We start from the raw sequence: 23,944 nt of genomic DNA, 5'->3' as shown, positions 1-23,944 counted from the left end.
AATACACAAGAAAATATTAATGTGCAATGATTTGGATAAATAACTTTAATCTGATTACTGGATTTGAAATACGAACTCGTTAGATTATTCGTTACCGAAAAAGTGGTCCGATTAAAGGCATTACAAAGCAGCGGCGGCACCGGACATCTCTGCTTATAACAAACAAATCCCTATTTTATGGGATGAGTGGCAACTCCAGTCTATAATTTAATAATCTGATCAAGATTAGAGCCTAAAACGTTATAGTTCAAAAACAGTAAAAAGTTCTGGTTAAGGAACAGTTATGTCACGTAGTTAGCTAGCTAACAAAATTCACTAATGCTAAGCTAACGGTTACGCAAAACAAAAATACCTACCTTCATAGTCAAACAGGTATTGTTCGGTGAAGAATTTGTAGCCTTTGTCTAATTTAGATTTTTTTGTCAGAGAGAACTGGTTTGCAAATCGTGATATATCTTCAAATCTTATTTTAGGCAAATGTTTTAGAGACTGTGTAAACTCCATGCTCCGGTGATCTGTCTGATCAACATATGCTGTCAGATTTATACATCTCTCTCTCTCTCTCTCTCTCTCTCTCTCTCTCTATATATATATATATATATATATATATATATATATATATATATATATATGACATATATATATATATGAAATAGACAACTTTATCATTACTTACTATGTACACCGGAACTAAGGATACACAGCTTCGAGCCAAAACGGAAGTTGTGTGACGTCATGTGAAAAGGGCCAATTCTGCATATTTTTCATTGCTTGCAATATCACTGACTAGCTCAGACGTGCGCAAAGCTCTTTCCAATCGACGGTTCAAGTAATTTACGACAGATTTTGGCTAAAGGATTTGAGGTAGAAATGTTTCACCAATTTCAGAAATACCGCAACAGGATGATGGGACTCCAGGCAAGAACGGGAGTCTGGCAAAACCCCCAAGGCAGCTTCGCTCCTGCACACTTGGATATTTTACACGGGGAAACCCAAAGACTGGACTCCAGTCTGGAAATGGAGAGCGCCAGGTTAGAAGACCTGAGAGCTGAAAAGGACGACATGTTTCTAGAAATGTCCCATAAGATCGCTTTCCTGCAAGACAACGAGAAACTTCTGCAGGAAGAATTGACTCAGCTCAAACATTCATATAGTGAACTCAACTGTAAACATGATAGCGAAGTCTCTGGACTAAAGCAAGACGTGGAGAGATATCGGCAGGAGGCTAGACGTGAGAAAGACGCCAACATAGTGAGAGAGAAAGAGAATCTGCAGCTTGTCAACAACCTGAGAGCTAAGAAGGAAGAGCTCTTCCAAAAAATGGCAAGAAAGATCATAATTCTGAGAAACAGGGACAGGCAGATGTTCCATGAACTGGATCGGGTTCACGTTTCACACGAGGAGCTAAAATGCAGACATAGAACAGACGTAATGGAGTTACAGCAGCAGGTTGAGACCTACCAGCAGAAGATAAAGCAGGATCAAATGGCTCTTTCACAAAGACAAAAGGCAGAGAAGCTTATCTGGGATATAAACCGATCTGCGCTGCAACAAGTTGAAAAACTTCAGCAGCAGGTAAAGGAGGAGAGAAAAGCACATCTGGAGACAGTAGAGAAGGCCAAGGCGAGTCTGGACAACCTGAGAGCTGAATATGCCGTCCTCCAACAACAGTCAACAACACAGATTAAAATCCTGCAAGACAAGGAAAGCAGTGCCCAGGCAGACCTGGAGAAGGTCAACGGTTTGTACCTGGAGCTCAACTGTCGGTATGAAAATGAAGTCACTGCATTTAAACATCAATCAGAGAAATACCAGCAGGAAATAAGGTGTGTGAAAAATGATTTACAAAGAGCAAGAGAGGATCTACTGCTGCTCAACACGCTGAGAGCTGAGGAAGAAGGTTTCCAACAAAATCACATCCCAGTTTCCCAAGAGAAGGAGGAAGTCTCACAGGACCAAGTGGACCCGGTTGATGTCTTAAGTGAAGAAGTTTCTTCAGAGGAGAAAATCTCAGGAGAACCTTTATCAGGTTGTTCCATGGATCCAGAATCCTCAGAAGAGACCGAGATCGCTGGAGAAACCGTCCTGGAGGATTTGGACAATCCGGATATTAAAAAGATGCAGGATGGTAAGAAGAAAAAATCTAAAATTTCATTTTGGAAAAGAGTACGGAACACTCTGCGATGGAAGAAGCCAAAAGAAAAACAAAAGAGTGAAGACAATCAAGAACATGTCTAATGTTCTTGATTATGATGATATTTAGAGAAGGAGAAAGACGAGCAAGAGAGGAAAAGAGGAATCAAACTCATGGAGTTTGTAGCCTCTGTGTACGGGGCGCCAGGCCACGCTCCGTCAAATTTAAAACGTTAACGTTTTATCCCCCATTGACAAACTAGAAAATAGATCCCTTCCCAACCCGATTGGAAAAAACGTGGGCAGCACCGTGGTGCAGCGGTTAGCGCTGCGTCTTCACAGACACCATCTGTGTGGAGTTTGCATGTTCTCCCCGTGTTTGCGTGGGTTTTCTCCGGGTGCTCCGGTTCCCCCCACATCTCCTAAAACATGTAGGTCAGGTCAGTTGGTCACTGCAAATTGCCCCCAAAGATTTGAAGAAACCCCAAACACACGTGCAGCTTTATTGTTAAACTTTAAAATTAATTGAATTAGCCGTACGTTAGCCCTTTTCCCTTCGCTGTTTTAGCGCCACAGCAACACTGGGCTCAATTTTTATAGCAACGTATTGATTTAAGAGTTAAAATTTCTTCTTTTACTAGTAATGATTTCTGTTTATTTCCACTGTACTTGTGCTTTTATGGTTTGTCCTTTAGTTTACCGTTTCTACTCACTTTTTATATTAAATTGCACTGAATTGTAGCTTTTAAACTGTTTAAATCTGTATTTTAAAGAAGATTAGCAAAAGGATCATGCAGTGGCTTTTTTAGTGCGACTGTGGCTCAGTGGGTAGAGTGGTCGTCTTGTGACCAGAAGGTTGTAAGTTCGATTCCAGCTTCCTCAGCCACATGTTGAGCTGCCCCAGGGCGGGGCACTTAGCAGCAAGTTGCCCTCCGACCTGCATGTCGGTGTAAATGTGTGTGTTTGTAAATGTGACTGTAGTGTGAAGCGCTTTGAGTGGTCAACGTGACCAGCAAGGCATGACACAAGTTCAGTCCATTCACCTGCTTTTCTTTGATAAATCCTGTTTTTCTTTTTATACCAAACATAAAAAAGCTGATTTAACATGTTTGGATTTCTTCAGGCTCCAGGATGTTAAATTAAGATTAGAGTTTAATCTGTACATAATATTAGATGATAATTGTAATCATAATTTAATTCTCTGAACCATAAAGAAACCCAAACTTGTTTTATCTGGTTTGTTTGTTATAAGAACAAAACAGGTTTTATAAAAAATAAAAGTTACTGTGTGATCTTTCTGTTAGTCTTTATTTAGAAATACAGATTCAAGGTAGTTTAACAAACTTAACAAAAAAGTGCAATTTAACATGAAAACCGTGTAGAAAAGGGTAAAAAGAAGAACAATCCATGAAAGCATGAAAACAGAGAACTTAATCAGAAATCATTTCCATTACAGGAAGAAATCAATTCTTAGATCAATACTTTGTAATAAATATGAAGCTTTTGTGTTGTTGAGCTTATGTGTTGTCTGCTTGTATAAGAGAAGGAAAAGGGGCTTAGAAATGAATAATTCAGTTATTTTTTAACCAGTTTATAGTAAAACTGCAATAAATAAAATAAAATAATAAATAAAAATTGCCCATAGCAATGCAGGCACCTTTTGTTCTACACCCATGCTAATGTAAGCCTAAATACTTTCTGTAGCATGTGGGGTATCATTTGAATGTTGTCTGTAATTAACTTACTCCACTCAGTATATTAAACATGGCTAATAAGTAAGAAAAATAGGTAATAGCTTATTTAAGCTAAAAGGCTAATGCTAATGAGCATCTTTAATATTATTTATTTTTCTTCCGTGATCGTTAATGCGGCTCGTACCGCTGCGTGCCCAGCCACAAATAAGGTATCAAAACGTGCGGAAAATTCACGACATTGGAGTTATTATTGTGGTGGGATTCGGGGTTACCATGGCGACATAATTCACAAAAAAAAACATTATAAGTCAATGGAGCGAGGAAAGAAAAATCCTAAAAATACCATATTTTTGAGGATTTTCTGTGTCGTTAAGAATTCACGTAGAAATGCCATTCAAATTTCATTTTGTAGATACGTCCGTGATCTCTTCTAAAGTGAAGACGGCTCGTCGATACCAATTACGGTTTGTCCACAAATTATTTTGTTTGTTTGGGTCGCTTTGTCTCTAAGCGACCCAAAGTTTTTGATTTTTCAAAAAATGAGAGTGTAACTGACACCAACTGCCGCTCCGCTGGAGTGAGAAATGGAGTGCCCTTTTGACCCCAAATCATTTTTTAACTCGCCCTCATGCCCACAAATATCACACAATTGGTATCAAACTCGGTCCTGACATTGATACGCATGCCTGCTCCGGTAAAATGTTTTCGAAATTTCTCTAGGGCGTACGGTTTTCTGTCACGGTGCTTCAGAGCAAAGTCATGCGACAGGATTTTCTGACGCTCTCTCAGGCGCTCACCCATGTATTTCCATATATTTCTCAAAAATTCCAGATCTGGGCACACCGTTTCTTTCTCTCATCACTGTTAATACTGTGAGTGACGTAGAGATATGAATCTCGGGACTATCGGAGACGACAAATAGCCCTCTCATACGCTTCAAACGGTTTTCGAATATGTATTACGGTTCCCGAACGGGAAGGAGTTGTTCCGAATGCTTTTTTGTGTCAAACTGGCTGGTTCAAACAGAGAATTGTCTCCCCCTGCATGTCTCACTCACAGCTGACAGTTGGCAGAGAGAATTATTTACCATAGCAACGGAACTCAAGAGGCTATTGGCTGCTGGTTAGGACTACAAATACGCATCACTGTAGTTCTAACTATAGTGGAAGACTCATTTGAAACAGATCAGGACTGAACTGGCCTTTAGAACTACTTGCTGCTATGGGCTGTATATAACTGATTTAACTCAGTCACTGTTACACATGGGATTAGTTCGGAACTTTAAAATGAAGCATACTGAAAATTTCAAAATAAAAGCCTTGAATATTTTTACATCATGTAATTGCTCTTTTTGGCTTTATGTGACTTTTTTTTATCCAAAGCACTGTTACACATGGTATTAGTTTGGCCCTTTGAAATGAAGCTTAACAAAAATTTCAAAATAAAAGCCTTGACAAATTTTACATCATGGAATCGCTCTTTTTGGCTTTATGTGACTGGTTTATCCAAAGCACTGTTACACATTGGAAGAGTGTGGGCATTTAATATGAAGCTTACTGCAAATTTCAAAATAAAAGCCTTAATATGCCCCTCAAGTTAGTGCACCGCCACAGGCGGTGCAATAAGATTATTCTGCATTATCTTTTTCTCTCAGGTTAGGGAACTGCCTTGCGCAGCAAGGCAGTTCATTAGCATTAGCCTTTTAGCTTAAATAAGCTATTACCTATTTTTCTTACTTATTAGCCATGTTTAATATACTGAGTGGAGTAAGTTAATTACAGACAACATTCAAATGATACCCCACATGCTACAGAAAGTATTTAGGCATTTTGGCTAATTTCAGCTTATGCATTCATTTTGATATACTGAATGGTGCAAGTCTATGTTAGGCAAGATGCTTGTGACTTTCCACATGCTAATGACTACTATTTAGCTAAGTTTAGCATTGATGCTAATGTTTAGCATCAGAACGCTGGGTCCAAACCAACGGGCACACTTTGGCAGGCCCCAGTTAAATTTCTTCAGGAATTTTCTAGTTCTGACTTTATTATTCTTACATGCTAACAACATAACTGGCATACCTAGAGAATATTTGGTTATTTATTTGGATTTTGACAGATTGATACATAATTAGAAAAAAAAGTCAGAGTTTTGGGATTAAAGTCAGAACTCTTATAATTTTTAATACATTTTTTTCATGATCCTGTTTGGTATGAAGTTGCGTTTTCCTGAGGTTTATATTTACCGTTCTGACACTGCGCTCCGTAGAAACCGCGGGGACACTCGCAGGCGTTGGGCCGAGAACACGCTCCTCCGTTCAGACAGACTGGTGAACATAGAGCTAGAGGAAACAGACGGGTTACCTGCTGGCTGGTTCCCGCCCTAAGACATCAGGGACTCACCTGTCTCACAGGACGGTCCGGTCCACTCTGGAGGACACCTACACTCGTCTGGGGACACACACTGGCCTCCGTTGTGGCAGTGACGGCTGCAGACCACTGCGGTAAACGTTAAGAACATCATCAGACCAGATTCAGGTCTGAGTTTTGGATTAGGGGAAGCAAATAATGGCTTATTAGATCAAAATTAGTTCTAATAATGTCTGCTTAGACCTTCTTTTAGTGTTGTAGTTTGGCCTCCATCCACCAGAGGCCGCCTCTGGTCATCCTTAAGTGGAGCCAGTTGGTACAGAAATAAAGATGGCAGGGCCATACCAGAACGGGAAACAGAGTCCAGTTTGAGGTGCAAAATGGACTTTATGCGTTTCTGTTTTGACATATAAACACTCAATAAGCTCTTTAAGTTTCACATGACTCATTCAGCCGAGCTGCAACGTCTCATATAAAATGGCTGATTTGCTACGAAGGCGAGGATGTGACGACAGAAAAGCAGATGGCATAACAGAGTTTATTTTTCTCTTAATCAAGGATTAGACAATAAGATAGAGAATTATTTCTATAAATACTAATATTTTCCATATTCTTACTTTCTTTCTTCCACATTTATCCAGATTGTCCAGGAACCTGAATACTGGATTAGAAAATGTCGGCAGTCTTTTGAAAGTTGAGGTAAGGATCTACATGCTCATTCTCAGAGTTTTGTTTTGGTAGCTGTGCTAACTGCTAATGAAATGCTAAACTGTGAACTGTAAACCATTTTCTCTGTTTTAAAATGGTGAAAATGGGTTTTTTTTAATCCAGTTTTGTTTTTGTATGAACTTACATCATAGTTTTATAAGAAAAACTAAATGGTAAAACTGTGATTCTCCCATTTAAACAATTCAGAGGAGACATTTATTGCAAATGAAATAAAACAAAAGCTGAACATTTTGAAGTAGAGAAGATCTTTAACTTGATCTAAACCCAGACAAACAAACTGGATGGCCTTAAATCGTAATAGTTACCAAACCACAAATAAAACTCTTTGTAGAAACTTTATGAATATTCTGGACTCACTGGTTTCACATCGGGGACCAACGAACCCATACGGACAGGAACAAGTCTGCAGTCCCACACAGCTGCCTCCGTTTTCACATGGAAACCTGCACAGAGCTGTGCAGACAGGAAGCTCTTACGTTTCTAATGAATGTCCAGGTATCTGACTGTTAAAGCAACTTCATGTTCACCTGCTTCACAAATCTCTCCATGGAAACCTCCGGGACACTCACACACACCTGGAGCAATGCAAACCCCGCCGTTCACACACTCCGGGTCACAAATCGCTGATGAAAAACATTTTAAAAAATCCAACAGTTAAAACAAAACTTAGATCTGAACAAAAATAAAATGGTTCTTCCACAGTTTTCATCTACCTGTCTGGCAGTTTGAGCCTGTATAGCCTGGTTTGCAGCGGCATGTGTTGGGTGCGGCACACTCCATGTTTCTGCCACATGTGTGCCTGCAAACAGCTTAAAAACCAAAAGGGGGTGCCACTGAGAAGGTAATCATGAGTAGAAGTAGAAGGATTTGTGGTTCAACACAAGATGCTAGCAAAGTTACTGTGAAAGGTGCTAACTGAGTCCATCACAGATACTCATTCTTCAGCGCTTCATGCACAAGTCGGCCATGTTGGATTTGGAAATCGGGGATTTGGTCAGACTTCAAACATCAGATGTAGTTGCAATTATTTATACAAATTAAATGCATTGCATTATTGGATACCCAGATAGAATCTGAGAACAGAACTAATTAAAGCATTTAGGGTGAAGTTGTGCATTTTATCAAGGGTATAGTCAAAGTTTGACAACATCCTGATGTGTAACTCTTGCATTTTTGAGATGGAGTCAATCTCTTGGGTTAATGGTTAGACCAAACTTGGACTTTTTTCCAATCATAGTAGAGGACTGATGGATACATAAGTTCTTCAGTTTGGGCAAGTCAAGCATTTGCATCAGTGGCGTGTCAAACTTTAAATCTGCATATAAGATATTGCTAGTAAATAAGGAGTGCCATATTCATGTTTTTGAGCAAATTGTGATATTTTAGTGTCATTTTTTTTAAATTTTGCAATATTTTAGTCTAAAATTGTCTCAATGCTGCCATCTTTGGGTTGAACAGTGGTTACTGCAGTTGAATATTCCTGTTGGTTACAATGGTAAAACTGTGCTGATGCCCTGAGTTCAGGTGTAAAACCATCTCAGTAAAAATAACAAGAAAGTCGCTATATTTATTGGCAACAGTGATTTTTTTGTGCTTATTCCCACACTTGGGCACACACCACAACATTTGCTCTCTTGGGTTTAGCCTTACCCCGACATGCGTGTCCATCTCCGATGTATCCTGCAGGACACGTCCCACAGCGGAAGCCCCCGCCCACCGCCGGCTCACACTGGACCCCAGGAAAGCAAGGCTTACTGGAGCAGGCTGTCACATGACTGTTGGCTGTTATGTCGCTCCATATTTTGAGATGATTGGACGTAGGTTTATGTGGTGTGAAGATGGAGACTGCCTGGACAAGAGGTGTAGGAGTTGGTGCTGGGGGTGCTTGTGGACTCTCGGGGAGTGGATCAAATTCGTCTCCATCTGCGGAGAACTCTGATTCGGACAGAGTGTAGGACAGAGCTGTGAGGGCGGCGGTGAGAGGCAGTGCAGGCTTTGGAGGCGTCCAGGACTTGAGCTGTGGCTGAACTCCCTGTGGTGGCGTCACTTTAAGGGCTGTGGCTCGCTCAGACTTCTGGGTTATCTAAGGACGATGTTGTGGAGTTTAATACTCAGACTCACATCAGCTACTCTTTTAGAAAACAATTCAACTCACCTTGGGACCCGACTCGCTAAAGGTTCCAGTTCTTGACCTGGTGAATGTCCTGGTGACAGATCTGGAGATGGCAATCTCGTGAGTGGAGTGTGGATTGAATAACGCATTGGACGATGTCCTTGGAGTGTCCCTGGAGGAAGAGGACACAGCTTCCCTTCTCCCTGTTCCACCGCCTCTCTGTGATGATAAATGCTGACGTGGTGGATTGTCTTGTGTGGCCACTGATAAAAGTGGACGCCTGACAGATTGCCTGGATGGGAAGCTTGGCAGGTGGATGTGAAGTTGGAAAGGTTTGGCTTTGCTTACATGCAAATATCGGCTGGATTTACCAAACATCTGCTTCTCAGGGAGGACATTGGATCCTGAGGAAAGACAGGAGGTCAAATCAGTGCCTTTCTGCAAATATTCTCTTTGAATTTCTTCTTCTCTGCTTGTGCTTTTGAAGTTCAAGTACCAGAAATATAATCAGACTTGCTGTGTTCATAATTGTCAAAGATTTTCATCAAACAGTTGAGGGATCAGGCCTTTTATCCATTCTGCCATAAAACAGAATGTTTCCAAAACAGAGCTTGTATTGAATCAGTGCTGCCACAAATACAATAAAAACAAAGCCATTCAAGCGATTTATGCCTTGTTAGAGGTTTGAGGCATCTGCAGAAACACCCAAAGTTGCTTTGAGACATTCCAGATAAACAAGATCCACAGTAAAGGGATTAAAGCTGGAATCAAACTGTCTGCTCAGAGTTCCCTGGTCTCCCTGAAGAGCAACAGCATTAAACAATCTGCTGTTGAAACTTTGTGGCCGGGTGGTTAGTACATTAAGGCAGTCTCTAACCACTCACACTGATTTATGTGCTGCAATAAATGACATTTTTTAAATGAAAGAAAACAGAGAACATTGGGAAAATCAGACAATACAAAAGACCTCAAAAGCAGCACATAACCTCTGAATGGATTCAGATTACTAAATAATTTCAAACATGCACAGAACTGTCAAAGGGGTAAAATGTAAATTTATTATTAAAAATTCCCAAAATGTACAGATTAGTTTGGGAACTTGAGGGAAATGCATCCCGTACCTTCCTTGGGGGTCTTCATGCAGATGCGACCATTGCCGTGAAGTCCAGGGGGGCAGCGACCGCAGACGTAGCCAACGTGCGGAGGCCTGCGGTTGATGCATTGGACCCCAGGGAAGCACGGCCTGCTGGCACATGTTGCTGAGACGAGGACAGCTGGAGACCGAACCGGACCTGTGGTCAGGAGAAAGACTGCCTTATCACCTGCTCAGGTCCTTCAGCAACATTTAGAGATAAACATTTTCTCTGGACAACATCTGAATTATATGGTGCGTAATTTAATGCTTGATGACATACAATCATTAGGTACCTCTTACTAGATCATTTTCTTGCCTTATGGGTTTCAAGAATATATTATTCCTCCATCGTGTAAACTATGAAACATTAAACATCTTCCTGATATGTAAAGTTTTTATTCTTCCATTTACCTGATTCTGATGTTTTAGTGGAAGTATTCCCGACTTCATTCCTGACTGTTGACTGGTCCAGCATCTCTTGCTTGGCTGTACTCTCTAAGTTGTCCTCAAAAGTGTTGCTGATGGTTTTGGATGAAACCGAAGGACCTGTTTGAGGTCTTCTTGGTTGGCCACCTATGTTTTGGGAAGCATTTGCTGCCACACTCTTGTTGGTTTCCGCCGTCCTGACCTTTAAGTTGGGGGTAATTCCTGGGATATTCCTCAAAGAGGTGGACTCTGCTTTGGCCCCAGTCTCTCTCTCTTTGCCCACCTCTGGGTTCAAAGAGGTAGAGGCTCTGTGGAGCGAGTCCGTCTTTGTTGGGACTCGCAGCAGAACATCTGGTATCTTGTAAACAGTTGTAAGAGGAAAAGGTGTTGGGATGATGGCATCCGGCCTAAAGGCAGCTGCTTGAGGGGAAAAAGAAGAAATTCACCTTGATAACTTCCAAGGGCCTTTTTATGTAATGCTTACTGTAGACAGTTTGCAGAAATGGAGCAATAAGATGATTTGAGACACAAGAAAGTTTTTAACAGGCCAGATCTTTAGAAAGAAAGAAGTTTGTTTAAAAGTCTCAACATTGATCATTCCTTGCGGCTTATCAACACATTTAGAGCCGCGAGTGAATTTGATTTACGACGACAGGTTTTAGACGAGGCAGCAAGTCAAACTCATAAATCTGACGTATCCTGACTTAACGCTGCTAAATGTTCTGGCCACTAACTCAGTGCATTTTCAGAATGTGTCAGAATGTTTTTCATGTTAAACTAATTGGTTAACAAACTGGAAGAGCAAACTTTTTTATTACCCCATTTTTACAAGAAGGTTGCTTGGTTGCAGTCTTACTGTGCTTTTTTTGGGCAGTTCTGATTTTCAAAGTCAAAACATGCACAAAATTGGACAATATTCAAGCTCATCTGATGCCTAAAGTTGCAAATCTTTGGCACTAAAAAAGGAAGCAAGAAAGTCAAACCAAAGTGTCCAAGTCAAAATTGACCATTTGTGGTTTGGCCAGTCTTTTTCCTAAAGGATTGTTTCGGTTGCATCTCTGCAGAAGCAGCAATATTCATACTATCCCAACCAACCTGTTCATTTGTGAAAAAGTAATTGCCTCCTAAACCTAATGATTGGTTTTGCTTGGTAACACCTGCTGCGCATTACCCAAACCTTTTTAGAAGTTCTACTTTCATCTCTTCAGGCCTTTGTGTTTTGGGTCAGCACTGGTTCTGGCCTTGGAACTCTACCATGGAGCGCTGGTCTCTATTGCTTATTATTTAATCATGAACTCTGACCTTGACTGAGGCCTGTAAAGCTTTAGCTGTTGCTCTATGACCTCCTGGATGAGTCGTTGATGAGCTTTTGCAGTATTTTTGGTAGGTTGGACTGTGGCAGGTTTTCTGTGGAGTCCCTCTACCTCAGAAACTATTTCCAGACTAATGGATATCAATCTGATTTTACACTTCTTTAGATCTTGTCATGATGTGTTACTTTCTGAGATCTTTTAGCCTACTTCATGCTGCCAGACAAGTTCTGTCTAAGAGATTTGTTGTTCTTACTTTTTAACATAAATCCATGTCTGTTTGGATTGTCATTTTTCTTAAATGTTTTTTTGGGATTTTTGGTTCTGATGTCAATAGATTATTTTTGGGAGATTTAAAATGCAAAAGCAGAAAAAAATAAATGAGAACACTGTACATGTGACGACAAAGAGACTAAGCTTAGCTGGAAGCAAGTGAGCAAAGCATCTGCATCAGCTACAATCAGACATCTGCTTTCCATTCACTACAAGCACTGTATCCCTGCTGAGGGCTCATCAGAGACTCTGCTGCGCTCCATTTATGTACCTGAAGTTTCCTCTCAGAAGACCAGACTACAAGTTTTTCCCTCAATGGAAATAAATTCAGGAAAAGAGAAGCAAGCATAAACCAACATCACAGTCTTCATGATCAAATACAATTAATTTAGTAAAGAAACTGTGAACTGTGATAGTTTCATGTGGTTCCACAACCTCTGAACAGCTTTATTGGATAAGCTCAACGCTGTTGTGTGCATAAAGGGAGGGCTCGGTGTTTATCGTTCTGCACAGATTCTGTTTCAAACTTTGATTCAGAGGAAACATAAAACCATGGCAGGTAGCCGTTTCCTCTGCTCCTAAATTGGAATAGGATAAATTGGATTGATTATATATTTGTCTTGTGTAATACCTTGGAATGGCATTTGTTGTGTATTTGTACCACTAACATAAACCAAAGGCTATTGTGATTAGCTTTGCAGCTATTTGGGATGGTGGAGATTTGTCATTGTTTGGGCTTTTGTTGCAGAAAGACAAAAAGTTCCTACCAAAAGACAAGGATCCAGGGAAAATGTTCAACTCATGTTGGGCCTTTGTAGTTCCTGACAAGAAGTAATTGACTGTCCCTGATCCAAACCATCAACTTGTCTGGTACATACCACCCTGTTGGAGGAGTCCTCTTACCTGTACAAGTCGTTCCATTTCCCAGCATGCCTTTGGGGCATGGACCACAGCTAAAGGAGCCGATGCTGTTGATGCACTGGACTCCAGGAAAGCATGGATTCCTCTCACACTCATTGATGTCCTCCAGGCATGTTAAACCTGTGAAAGGCAACGTGATGAAGCGACTGCAGAGACGTCCCTGGATCGTGTCTGGTGTCCGTTCTTACCTCTCAGTCCAGCAGGACATTCACATCTGTAGCCGCTGGCGGTGTGGATGCACCTACCGGCTGAACATGGAGACGACAAACACTGATCCATGTCTTCGCCACAGAATTTGCCCTGTTTACCCTCAGGACAAACACAAAGGTACTTCCCACTGCCAGCTGGAAAACTGACGTCCGTCACGCAAGTCCCTCCGTTCAGGCAACCGCATGGCACCACATCAACCTGGGTGACACAAAATGAGTTGACAAAGAATTGATTGTATGAATACAGCTGTTACCTTCAACTTTACCTGCGCCGTGAAGGTGCTCTGGGCGTTGCACTCATCAGAGAGCGTGAAACTGAAGGACTGATGAACTTCTTCCTTCAGGAGAACCAAAGGGACCCTCCAGATGAGGAGGCCAGCAGGAGACAGCGCAGCCCCCTCCGGTCCGTCCTCCAGCTGAAACAGGATCGCCGAGCCCTCTGGGTCAGACGCTGCAAACTGGAAGACGAAATTCTCTCCGGCAAATGTCCGCAGGCTGCTCTGAGGCCGGTGGAAAGATGGAGGCTTGTTTACTGGAAAACAAACAGAGACCTGACCATTATCCAGTTGTATATCAAAGCAACACCTCTGGTTATCCCCACCTTCTCATTTACTGTTCTCCAACTAGAAAGATTTGATGACAGAAGCTTCCTGTGTTCAGAGAGGCTCTTTACAACCAGGCCCTTCCTGGATGAATCATTGTAAACATGCAAGTTCAGACTCGCAAAAAATTATTCCAACTACATGTGCAAAATGTTCTAGGAATGTCCTATTTTTTAAATTCTGTACTCATCTTTGGTTTATCTCCCCAACTGATCATTGTTTTGTTACAATTGAAAGTGATTTCTCGTGACTTTAAGGCTTACTGTTCTTCAATGGAAATCCGACAAATCGGCTTCTTTTAACAGCTGTGTTAAATGTTTTTAATGTTAGTTGGAAAAACTAGACAAGAGAGTCAATATGCATAAAAATCTTTAGAAAGACTTGATCGTCCTTTACAGAATATGTCAAACATTGACATTTGGTACCAACAGAACCAAGAAACTGAACCCAACCAAGTCATCAGTCACTCTGAAAGACTGTAGTTTGGTGTTGATCTCATGCTAAGCTCTGTGGAAAGGCCAATTGTTGTATTTGATTTGTGTGCAAGTCTCTAAAATCTGCTGGGACTTTAATTAGTCATGTTGAAGTACTTTATTCCTGTTGCTTTCCATTTTGATCCGGTTCTGATCTTACTGGTCTTTCTCTTGATTCAGTTGGACATTTCCTGCAGGGTAGCCTCACTACTTCAGGATGATAGTCCCTCAGTGCTGCTCTGTGGATAAAACATGTGATTTACCCCCACTCCTCACCCAGGAGTGGTTAAACGACGGGTCAGAACATGCTGGGGAGACTCCTTTGATCTGCTAAAGGAGACAAACAGGATCCCAGCTGGACTCCTGGCGTGGTAGCAGCCAAAAGGAATCCTGCTAATTCACTCACTTCAATGCAGTTTTTCCTACTTCCTCACCTTGCATCAGCTGCAAGGAAATGTTTATACCTTGGTTTACAGACCAGGTGAATTTGGAGGTGTCAGGATGACACACGAGGCAGGGGCTGCTGGGGTTGACGCTTCCGGCTGCAAAACACATCCCGTCTATGTTACACGTCTTCTCCTAGGACCATAAAACACGAGGAAACAGATTTAACAGTTTTAATGGGATTCCACATTAGTTGTAGGAAATTGACTCTATTTACGCTTCATGAGCTATTTAATTAATCCCAGCCTCTCAAACAGCTGCAACTCTTTTTGATGCATGTCTGCGGCTGTTTGTGTTTTAACTCATTGCAATCCAGTAAAACAGTGTTTCCAGTAACAGGGAGACCCAAAGATCCCAGGTTGGGATTTGAATCCAAAACCACCTGGTTTATCGGTATCAACTGAAATTGGAATTTACTTTTTAAAGATCAGTGATCATCCAGAAAACTCCAGTCAGTGCACATAGCACTCCACTCTAACAGGGCTGTTTATGGAGAAAATACTCACACCCCTTATTAAATAATGGGTTAGTTCGGATTTACCAATTTTCTTTAGTTCTAAGGTTAACTTAACTAGCTCCACACCCTGAACTGATCACAAAAATATTATTGTTTCAAATAGACTTAAAAATGATCAGCCCCTTTCATCCTGTGATCTTCCATGACCCGTCCATCACAAGTAGTGATCAACTGAAAGGTCTTGACTTGGATGGCTGGTTGAAACTGACCCACCAATATTACAGCCCTGATGCACCTTCGGTCACCAACTCCTACCCGGTATGAACTGTAGGTGAAAAACATTTGGTAAAGAAGTTACCTTTAACTTACAGAGTCCAGAGTGCGATGCCTCACAGACCTGGCAAACTCCGTCATAAATCGTCAGCATCTTTGCCTGGCTGTACTGGAATCCATCATTGGTCACCTGGAATCCAAAAAAAGCCAATATAAGTATATTTTTTGAAGGATGGAAAACAAAAAGAGCTGCAGGTAAATGTAATGCCTTAATGTCCCATCGTGCATATGGCTTGTCGTCCATCATGAAGTCCTCTGTACTGATAGCTGCACTGCTCAGTGATGGAACGGCACAGTCTAAAGCCTTGGAGCTGAGAAAAGTTGCCTTTGTCCTCTGCTGTTCCTCTGGAACCCAACCGTTGTTCATGAACTGTAGAGGAAGCTCAGAAAAATGAGCAACAATGCTCCTGTGTTGACGGCTGTTGGCTCGACATGCAACACCGCTTTGGCTCACCTTTAGTCTTGTGGTGAGGCAGCTCAGGTCAGCAGAGTCGATGAAGCCGAGGCCAAACACTCGAACACCGCGACAGTCAAAGGTTCGGATGTCACATAGTCCACCGTTTTCCAAATCGGTTATCTCAATAGGCTGACCTGTTGGAAGACGTGAAATATTTCCTAAAATCAGCACTTTTCTGGGTTTTTCATCATTGACATAATTCACACACACTAGAAAACTTGCAAAGACAACAGAGACTTACTGATGGCAAGACTGCAGTCATGGTTGCTGTAACTTGGATAACATTGGCATCCCCACTCGGTACACTCTCCATTTCCGTTGCACAAGTTCGGGCAGCGCAATGCCATCACCACTTCCCCTGAAGTACCTGGTGGAGTATGAACCTCCATGGCTCGCTGGGTGCGGTTGTCCAGCAGCTGCTTCTCACATTCATTTTCCAGAAACGGCAGTAGAGCTTCATCCCAACCCAGGTCATCCTTTAGCTGCAGGTCCATCATACAGAGATCCACTGCTTCAACAAGATGGCGTCCCAGCAGACCTCCACACATGACACCAACGGTGGAGTTGACCAAGGCCATCTGGCAAACCTCCAGGGCTTTGGCTGAGGTCAGTCCAGTTGGTGTGGGCCACTGGGGTTGAACCTTTGGTCTAGCTTCTGCCAGGTGATCTTCAGGAAAAAAGTAGGCAAAATTTTCCAAATCTGTTTGGCTCAGGCTCTGAGCAGCGAAGATGGGCTGAAAATCAAAGGAAGCCTGTCTCTTTGGCCTGTCTGGTGAAAGCAGAAAATCTTCTCGCAACTCACCATCCAGTTCAAAATCATCCCCATGTTGATTTCTCTGTCCATTAATCCATAAGTGCCTTCCTTCCAGAGGATGACTACTCAAAGCAGACACTTCCAGGAAGCTTTCCTCTCTTTTGGGACTCTTGATGTATTCCACTGTTGTATCCATGGAAGGAAAAACAGATGTGTAATCCACATTATCGTATGCAGAGCAGTCAGAGTGAGATAAAGGACTCTGAACCATCCCTCTGCTATATTGTTGAGATGGGGTATACTCTTTGTGGCATTGACAGAAAGGACGCCTGGCCTTTTGCACGATCGGAGGCGGTGTATTGTCAAATAAACTCTCACCAGGAGCTATCCTAACATGAAAGAAGTGAAAACCATTATATCAAATAACTTTAGAGACATCAAAGTCAAGAAAAAAGATCGTAAGCTTAAATTGCTGACCTCCAGTCCTCAATGAAGCGGTCCAAGTCATCAGGACCATAAAAGCCTCCATTGGAACCATGGAAGTCATTGTTGCTGTTGTGGTCAAAGGTCCCACACAATCCTTGAGTGTTGCTGAAGTCGATGCTTGGAGCTCGGACAGACAAGCTCATCCCCCAGTCGCTTACATCTGCCCTGACGAAGGCCCCGGAGGGAAACATCAACTATGACAGAAGAGTCATAGCCAACACTAAGTTAATATGGATTCAACTAAAGAAAATATCCATCATTCAAGCACAAAAGAAGCAAAAACACAGTGGTAAAATGTCCAGATACCTACGGTGACCTTCTTTCCCTGATGGGATTCCAGGATCCTAACCCGACTCCCCTCCTCACCAATGTTCTTTACAATAAGTTGAGGTCGGGTTTCTTGAAGCTGGCCATTGCACATGTCAACAATTGCTATGTCATTCCCCTCTTGCACAGCAACACCACAATTGCAGGCAACCGAGTAGCGTCTGCTGCCGCAGTCCCACTGGCGAGAATGGACCTGAAACCTCCTGGCAAGACTTCGGTACAGAAGAAAGGTGCCAGTCTGGTGGTTCTCATAACGCCTGGAGGTAGCAGATTTACGACAGGGACATACATTTAATAGGATTGATCTGTTTCTAGGGCCTCTTTTGAGGTTTTAATTACCTGCGATCAAGTGTGATGACATGTGGATCAGTCAAAGAGTAACACATAGAGGTGGGAATGTCTTGGACCATGACCTGGAGGAAGAGCAGATGAAGGCAGACACACGTCTAAACCTCAAGGTTTGATTTCAGTAAACTTATTGTAAATGCTTCGATGATTATTTTGGACTAAAATAAAGTTTCATGAAATGTTTGCTGACCCTTCCTATAACATGAAAACCTTCACTTTATTCTTTTGAAAACATTAATGAATGGCGATTTAAAAAACTGACACCAACATGAAGATGGGGTTGCGCTATTGGAGAACTTTCCTTGAACACGCATCAATGTCCTTAAAATTTTATAAAATCTCCACACTGTCACTATCTCCTTCAAGCCTCTGTTTACTCCTTACAATGTTGAAGGCCACAAACTCAACAACCATGCCTGCAATTTATTAGAGCCAATGGAAATTTGGAGGTGACAGTTAGACTAACATGTACCTGGTGAGGACACACTAAAAGAACAAGCAACCTCTGAACTGAAAGGGCCTCAGTAGGATTTTAATTGCAAGACCCTCCTCACATCGTCACTGGAAACATGAGTTCACCTTCAGAGATGTTGGGATATAGCTCCTCCAGAGTCTCGGAGCACCAGGTCCAGGCAAAACGGAGACCAGGCTCAGTCTATTTCCGTCGCGTGTGAAATCCGTCACAGCGGTGAGGACAAATGTTGCGCTGCCACAGGTGCCGTCCCTGCAGGTTTCTGGCTGGATTTCCACCTGGCAGGCCGACAACACCACATTGGGGACCTCATGCCTCAGGCTCTCTGTGGATGTCAACACCGAGTTGAGTTAGCATTAGCAGACGGATGTCTACTGAACTGTAATCACAGCTTCTCAGCAGACTTTGATGTGATGATTTACAGGATCGTTGAGAATAACAAAAACGAGTACCAAGGAGTATTATATATTCATATTCATTATTTACTGTCATTGTCATTGTGGTCTCTGCTTTGTTGGTTATTTAAAACAAAGATCATCCAATTAAAACCATATTAAGGTTGACTGTAGGGGTACATTTGGTTACTCCTACTGCTGGGACTTTTATTCACTGCCAGAATTTGGATTTTGCATCCTTTGCTTTCCTCAGCTTCGTGTTAGTTGATGTGAAAACAGTTTTCCAGCAGACCTGACCTGGATTGTGGACACTCAGAGCCAGAGGGACTCCACACTGGCGGCCAAGGTTAGAGCTGAAGCAGGGAATGGGGACTGTGCTGTGGACGCTCACTTCATGCTCCATGTTGTTCTCTGCTATGTGAAGAGAGTCTGGAGAAAACTGAGGAAAAGTAAAGAGTTTAGCTGCTGGAGAACAGTTGGTTTAATCATTAAGAACATGGGAAAAATGGAGTTTTACCTTTAATCCTGCGTAGAAACTTTCACTTTCCTTTGCAGAGGATCTGGTGTTGTTGGCACTAACTTTGAAAATTGACACACTACATGAGAACTGCAAAGAAAACAAAAAAAGATTTGTAGGAGAAATAAGACAAACGGTGAAAACTTGGTGTTGAAAAATTCCTCCAGGAAATGAAAACTGGATGTTTGGAAATCAGTGACAGTGAATGTTGGAAACAGGAAACTGAGCATTAGGTCTAGTCAAAGCTGCTTTGAGGCTGCTCCAGCTGGAAGATGTATGTGTAACGACCTCCTTCATCCTTTCTGCTCAGATTGAGTTTTACAAGAAACAAGTCAGCGTCTTTAAAGACTTAAAACATGGCTAATGGTTCAGTCCTACAGATCTGACCTCTGCTGTTTGTTTGAAAGGCTTCAAATAAAGTTGGTAGAAAAGGAAAAGTCAGTCAGCCCAACAGATGAAAGGAATCTTTAAAAAGAAAAAAACTTAATCTGCTTTTTTGTTTACAGATTTTTAATTCCCTCCATTTTGCATTTAAATTTCCTTTGATTCTCTTTCTCCTTGTCATTTTTTTTTACTTCATTAACTTTTTATATCCTTTTTTCATGCTTGTGTAAATTTGTTCTCTTTTTTCTTACATACTATAATTTCTGCACTTTTCTTTCCAAATCCTCTTGTTTATTCCATTTTATTTTTTCCTTTTCAGTTTTGCCTTACTTTTTGAATTTCTTTTTTTCACTTCCTTTCTTCTGCTCTCTTTCACTCTTTCCTTATTTTACTCTTTTTTCCTTTTTGTTCTTTCTTTTACTGTTTTCTTTTGCTCTTTTGTTCTTGTTTCTTTAAATCTTCTTTCTCTTTCTTTTCCTTTCTTCTACTCCTTTTTGCTGTTTTTTGTTTTATATTTCTTTATTTTGCTTTTCTTCTCTCTTATGTATTCAGTTCTCTAATGACGACATGGTTTTGCTGATCTCAGCAGTTTTTTTTTCTAAAGTCTCATTAAATAACATCAGAAGCAAAAACGCAGATTAAAATGTTCTACCATAAAAAATAAACAAACCATGAGGCCATAAAATCCCTCTCCTCTGTCTGTTTGTTCCTGGTATCCGTGTTTCTGGATTCACTCACTGGAAGCTGTAAACATTTCAGGTGTCTTCATTTCCTGCTCTTTCAGCCATTTTTATTCCATATCCGGTTTGATTGGATGTTTTCTAAAGTTTGTCCACTCCAGAGGTGTTCTGCTCCGTCTGTGTGTTTCAAAGAGCTTCCCAGGAATCCACTGTGAATGAAACCCATGTGGATCAAGGCTTTCCCAACCTGCTTTTGATTTAACTTCCCCTCCTTACACTTGCTCTCTCCTAACTCAATCTGAGAGACATTCCCTGCCTGCTTTTTTTCTGAGGCTGGTCAAAAAATATTAAAATAAGTCTGTGTGATCCATATCTCATGCTGAGGCCTTCCACATGTGCTCCTCTACCTCCAGCAATCCCAGTACAATCTGGTGGGAATTACCGTCTCTCCCAGCCTGAAGTGGACGCCGTCCATCTCCACCAGGGAGAAGGGCTTCAGCGTCGACTCCTGCCTGATCTCGGCCTTCATCTTGTGGCCGATGTGTCGGGCCCAAACCACCTGGAAGCCCAGCGTCTGGCTCCAGGGCGGCGGGATGAAGGAGCACCGGAGGTGGACGCTGTGTCCGATGGGCTCTGGGGTGATCACCGGCCGGGAAGGCAAAGACGGAACCAAAACTGGGGACAGATGTACACATTTTAAGATATTTTGAATAAATATGAATGGCTTTAGTTTCCCGTAAGTCCTACCTTTGCATTGTCCGTTAACTTCCACTTCTCCTGGCAAACAGACTCTGGATCCCGATTCTGGAGCAACTGAAACAAGAGTTTAACCAGATATATTGTCATCACCATAGTCAAGCTCTTAGAAAAAAAACACACACATTGGGATTTTTGGCAATAAGCTAATGTTTTTTAAAAACGACTCAAAAAAATCTTAAGTCGCATTCCACTGCAATGTTGCCTAGCAACCCCAGCCTAGGTCAGCCCATTACCTAGCAACCCAAGCTTAGTTCCAGCTGGTTTTACCGCTGTACAATGGCTGCTGGAAAATACAAGTATTTTGTTATTGACTTACCATTCAGAAACCATTTGCTGCACTCTTACTGTTTGTGCAGGAGGCTCTACTAATGCTTTTCAAAGATGAAGGATTGTATAATTGCAGCAATTTTCACGTGTGAGTGTAAACATTGAGTTTTGAGAGCGCGACCAGCAGCAGCTTATTTGGATTTAAAGTTACTAAGGCCCTAAAGCAGCTCTTTCTGAAAGAAGCTCACAGTAGGCAGAACTGACCAGATTAAAATGTCATTATCTAAGAATAATTTCAAGGAAGCATGACAGGTCATCTTTAAGAAAACAGAAACCTCCTGGTGTTCACCTTTAGCGCAGTATCCCATGCAGCCCTGCGTCGGCTGCAGGTAGTAGACCAGGAAGTCGCCGCAGTTCCTCACCGTGATGGGGATGCGGAAAAGGCAGCAGTCTTTGGCGCTGCCATGGAAGAACTGCCATGTGGCGCAGGCGGAGAGCTGGCGGACTTGGCCGGGTCGCGGCAGAGAGTTGTCCTTCAGTGACAGCCAGATTGGAGCCTGGGTACCACAGCGGTTCATCTGCAGGTGGAGAATCGAGAACCAGTCATTATCCACAGGAGGAGTTTGTTATTCCCTGCAGCTGGGCTGAAGGTGCTTATTAAACCAGTCTGCTGATTTTAATAAGCACCATGAGAAAGTTCAGGTGATGGAACCAGCCTCCCCTTCTACACTGAAGTTGGACTTTTACCAAGACTTGTGCAAAAGTCCTTCAGTGTTACATCAGACTGAGGTGAAATGATCTTTTATCCCACAATGGGTTAATTGAGCACAAATGACTCTCAAATGGTTTATTTTGAATAATATTGATACATTACAAGGCATTTATTTCACTGAATATTCCTACTATGTCAGTTTAGAGCTTGGTAAACTTTTAAAACTAATGCATTGTTGATTTTCTTCCTTATGCATGTTGGTAGATTGGAAACAGGCTGGTTATCCTGCGAGGAAACCACCGAGACATTTAGAGGTCAGTCTGAGGAGAGAGGCTGCCTCCCTGTCTGTTACTAACATAGCAGGTTAGTGTTTCGATATGCACCATCTTCAGCACTTCGATCCAGGCTTGGTCCTCAGACAGGAAGGAGGAGCTCTTCTTATGAAAGGTGTATTCCAGTCAACATGTTAGATCGGTTGGGGTGTTGCACTTTAGCATTATCTTCTGCTAAATATTCTGTTTGTGTGACGCTTTAGTGTTAGGTAATACTATATAGCATGTTGGTGTAGCGCATTAGCATTAGCTTATGCTAAATATTGTGTTAATGTAGCACTTTAGCATTAAGTTCTGCTAAATATTGTCTTTGTGTGACCCTTTAGCATTAGCTGCCACTAAATAGCATGTTGGTGTAGCGCTTTAGCATTAGCTTTTGCTAAATATGATGTTGGTGTAGCGCTTTAGCATTAGCTTCCACTATATATGATGTTGGCATAGTGTTTTAGGATTTCCAGAAGTAATGTTTATGATTAGTTCTTTAGGTTTATCACAGCTAACGGTTTAGTTAGCTGTGATAAACCTCTGTTGGTATGATCAGATCAACACAATTTAATTTCAGTCTGTTTACAGTTTAGAAACAGAAACAAATGACACTTATGAGTTTACACATCTTAAGGATCACTGCTGGAGTCTTCAGCATTGCCTGCTATTCCCCAACCTCAATGCAGCTGGTTGGCATCTCTGCCGGCTTGTTGTTGATCCGGAATCGGTACCAGGCGGCCAACAGTGAGTGGTCACAGATCAGGTCCTGGATGGCCGTGTTCTGGATCTCTGTGGAGTCGAAGTCGGTGCTGCGGTAGGGGCTGCGTAAGATCCGATGTCCTCCAGGGTAACACTCCGGAGCTGTGAAGAAGGATGACGAAATGCTGTAAACTTTCTCATGACTGGGTTTGCTTTTCTACTTTGAGTCTGTGTCATTCCACCTAAAATCCCTAACTTGAGCCTTGCAGACTCCAGTCTGAGACCATAATTAGGTCAGGTCTTTATCTACAGCTGTTTTCTGCAGAACGGACCTTTAGATGGTAGACAAAACAAAACCAGCCCGTGGGAATCGGCACATGGATTTGCAACTCTTTGGTTTTATTGAGACTTTTATTCTCTCTCGTCTGTGACTTCATCTGGCTTGTTTTCTTACACGATTGAACATCTGGTCTCTAAATGTCAGTTAAATTAAATCCTGCTGAGAAAGTTGGGAAAAGCCAGCATGTGAAGAAACTCAATGTGACCGGATGCATTTCTTCAAAGTATTGCAGATATGTTTCATATTTACCTCCAAATATCAGAGGAATCCCAAGTTTTACATAATAAAATACCGGTTTAGAAAACATTTTTGGCTTTTAAATCAGTGGATTTTAGCTAAATGCAGTGATCTGTCTATGGTATAGCCTTCAATAAAAATAAATTAATAAATTTTATTACATTAAGTACTT

At 41.8% G+C, this 23,944-nt stretch overlaps 1 protein-coding gene across 3 annotated transcripts in view; it reads right to left on the bottom strand.

Annotated features, from left to right (window-relative positions):
* LOC116716234 (von Willebrand factor D and EGF domain-containing protein) overlaps positions 1–23,944 on the bottom strand; it is a 32,586-nt gene that overhangs the window by 4,718 nt on the left and 3,924 nt on the right. Inside the window, exons 2-29 of one of the 3 annotated variants that reach the window (XM_032557148.1) lie at positions 23,173–23,357; positions 21,817–22,045; positions 21,189–21,254; positions 20,884–21,116; positions 19,378–19,467; positions 19,158–19,299; positions 18,573–18,790; positions 17,985–18,058; positions 17,629–17,902; positions 17,310–17,512; positions 16,320–17,221; positions 16,076–16,212; positions 15,830–15,991; positions 15,647–15,751; positions 14,852–14,966; positions 13,579–13,844; positions 13,292–13,511; positions 13,086–13,223; positions 12,950–13,003; positions 10,585–11,019; positions 10,160–10,330; positions 9,081–9,442; positions 8,576–9,008; positions 7,639–7,734; positions 7,453–7,548; positions 7,283–7,378; positions 6,230–6,325; positions 6,073–6,168 (exon numbers count right to left, since the gene is read on the bottom strand). In XM_032557148.1, coding sequence (XP_032413039.1) covers positions 6,073–6,168; positions 6,230–6,325; positions 7,283–7,378; positions 7,453–7,548; positions 7,639–7,734; positions 8,576–9,008; positions 9,081–9,442; positions 10,160–10,330; positions 10,585–11,019; positions 12,950–13,003; positions 13,086–13,223; positions 13,292–13,511; positions 13,579–13,844; positions 14,852–14,966; positions 15,647–15,751; positions 15,830–15,991; positions 16,076–16,212; positions 16,320–17,221; positions 17,310–17,512; positions 17,629–17,902; positions 17,985–18,058; positions 18,573–18,790; positions 19,158–19,299; positions 19,378–19,467; positions 20,884–21,116; positions 21,189–21,254; positions 21,817–22,045; positions 23,173–23,357 — 5,694 coding nt within the window. The remainder of the gene's footprint in view (positions 1–6,072; positions 6,169–6,229; positions 6,326–7,282; positions 7,379–7,452; positions 7,549–7,638; positions 7,735–8,575; positions 9,009–9,080; positions 9,443–10,159; positions 10,331–10,584; positions 11,020–12,949; positions 13,004–13,085; positions 13,224–13,291; positions 13,512–13,578; positions 13,845–14,851; positions 14,967–15,646; positions 15,752–15,829; positions 15,992–16,075; positions 16,213–16,319; positions 17,222–17,309; positions 17,513–17,628; positions 17,903–17,984; positions 18,059–18,572; positions 18,791–19,157; positions 19,300–19,377; positions 19,468–20,883; positions 21,117–21,188; positions 21,255–21,816; positions 22,046–23,172; positions 23,358–23,944) is intronic. The other 2 variants (XM_032557149.1, XM_032557150.1) reach the window with 2 other exon arrangements.

The sequence above is a fragment of the Xiphophorus hellerii genome, chromosome 24, assembly GCF_003331165.1.
Source record: "Xiphophorus hellerii strain 12219 chromosome 24, Xiphophorus_hellerii-4.1, whole genome shotgun sequence".
Taxonomy (NCBI): domain Eukaryota; kingdom Metazoa; phylum Chordata; class Actinopteri; order Cyprinodontiformes; family Poeciliidae; genus Xiphophorus; species Xiphophorus hellerii.
The sequence above is the reverse complement of the archived record's forward strand: the minus strand, read 5'-3'. Positions and strand labels throughout refer to the sequence as shown.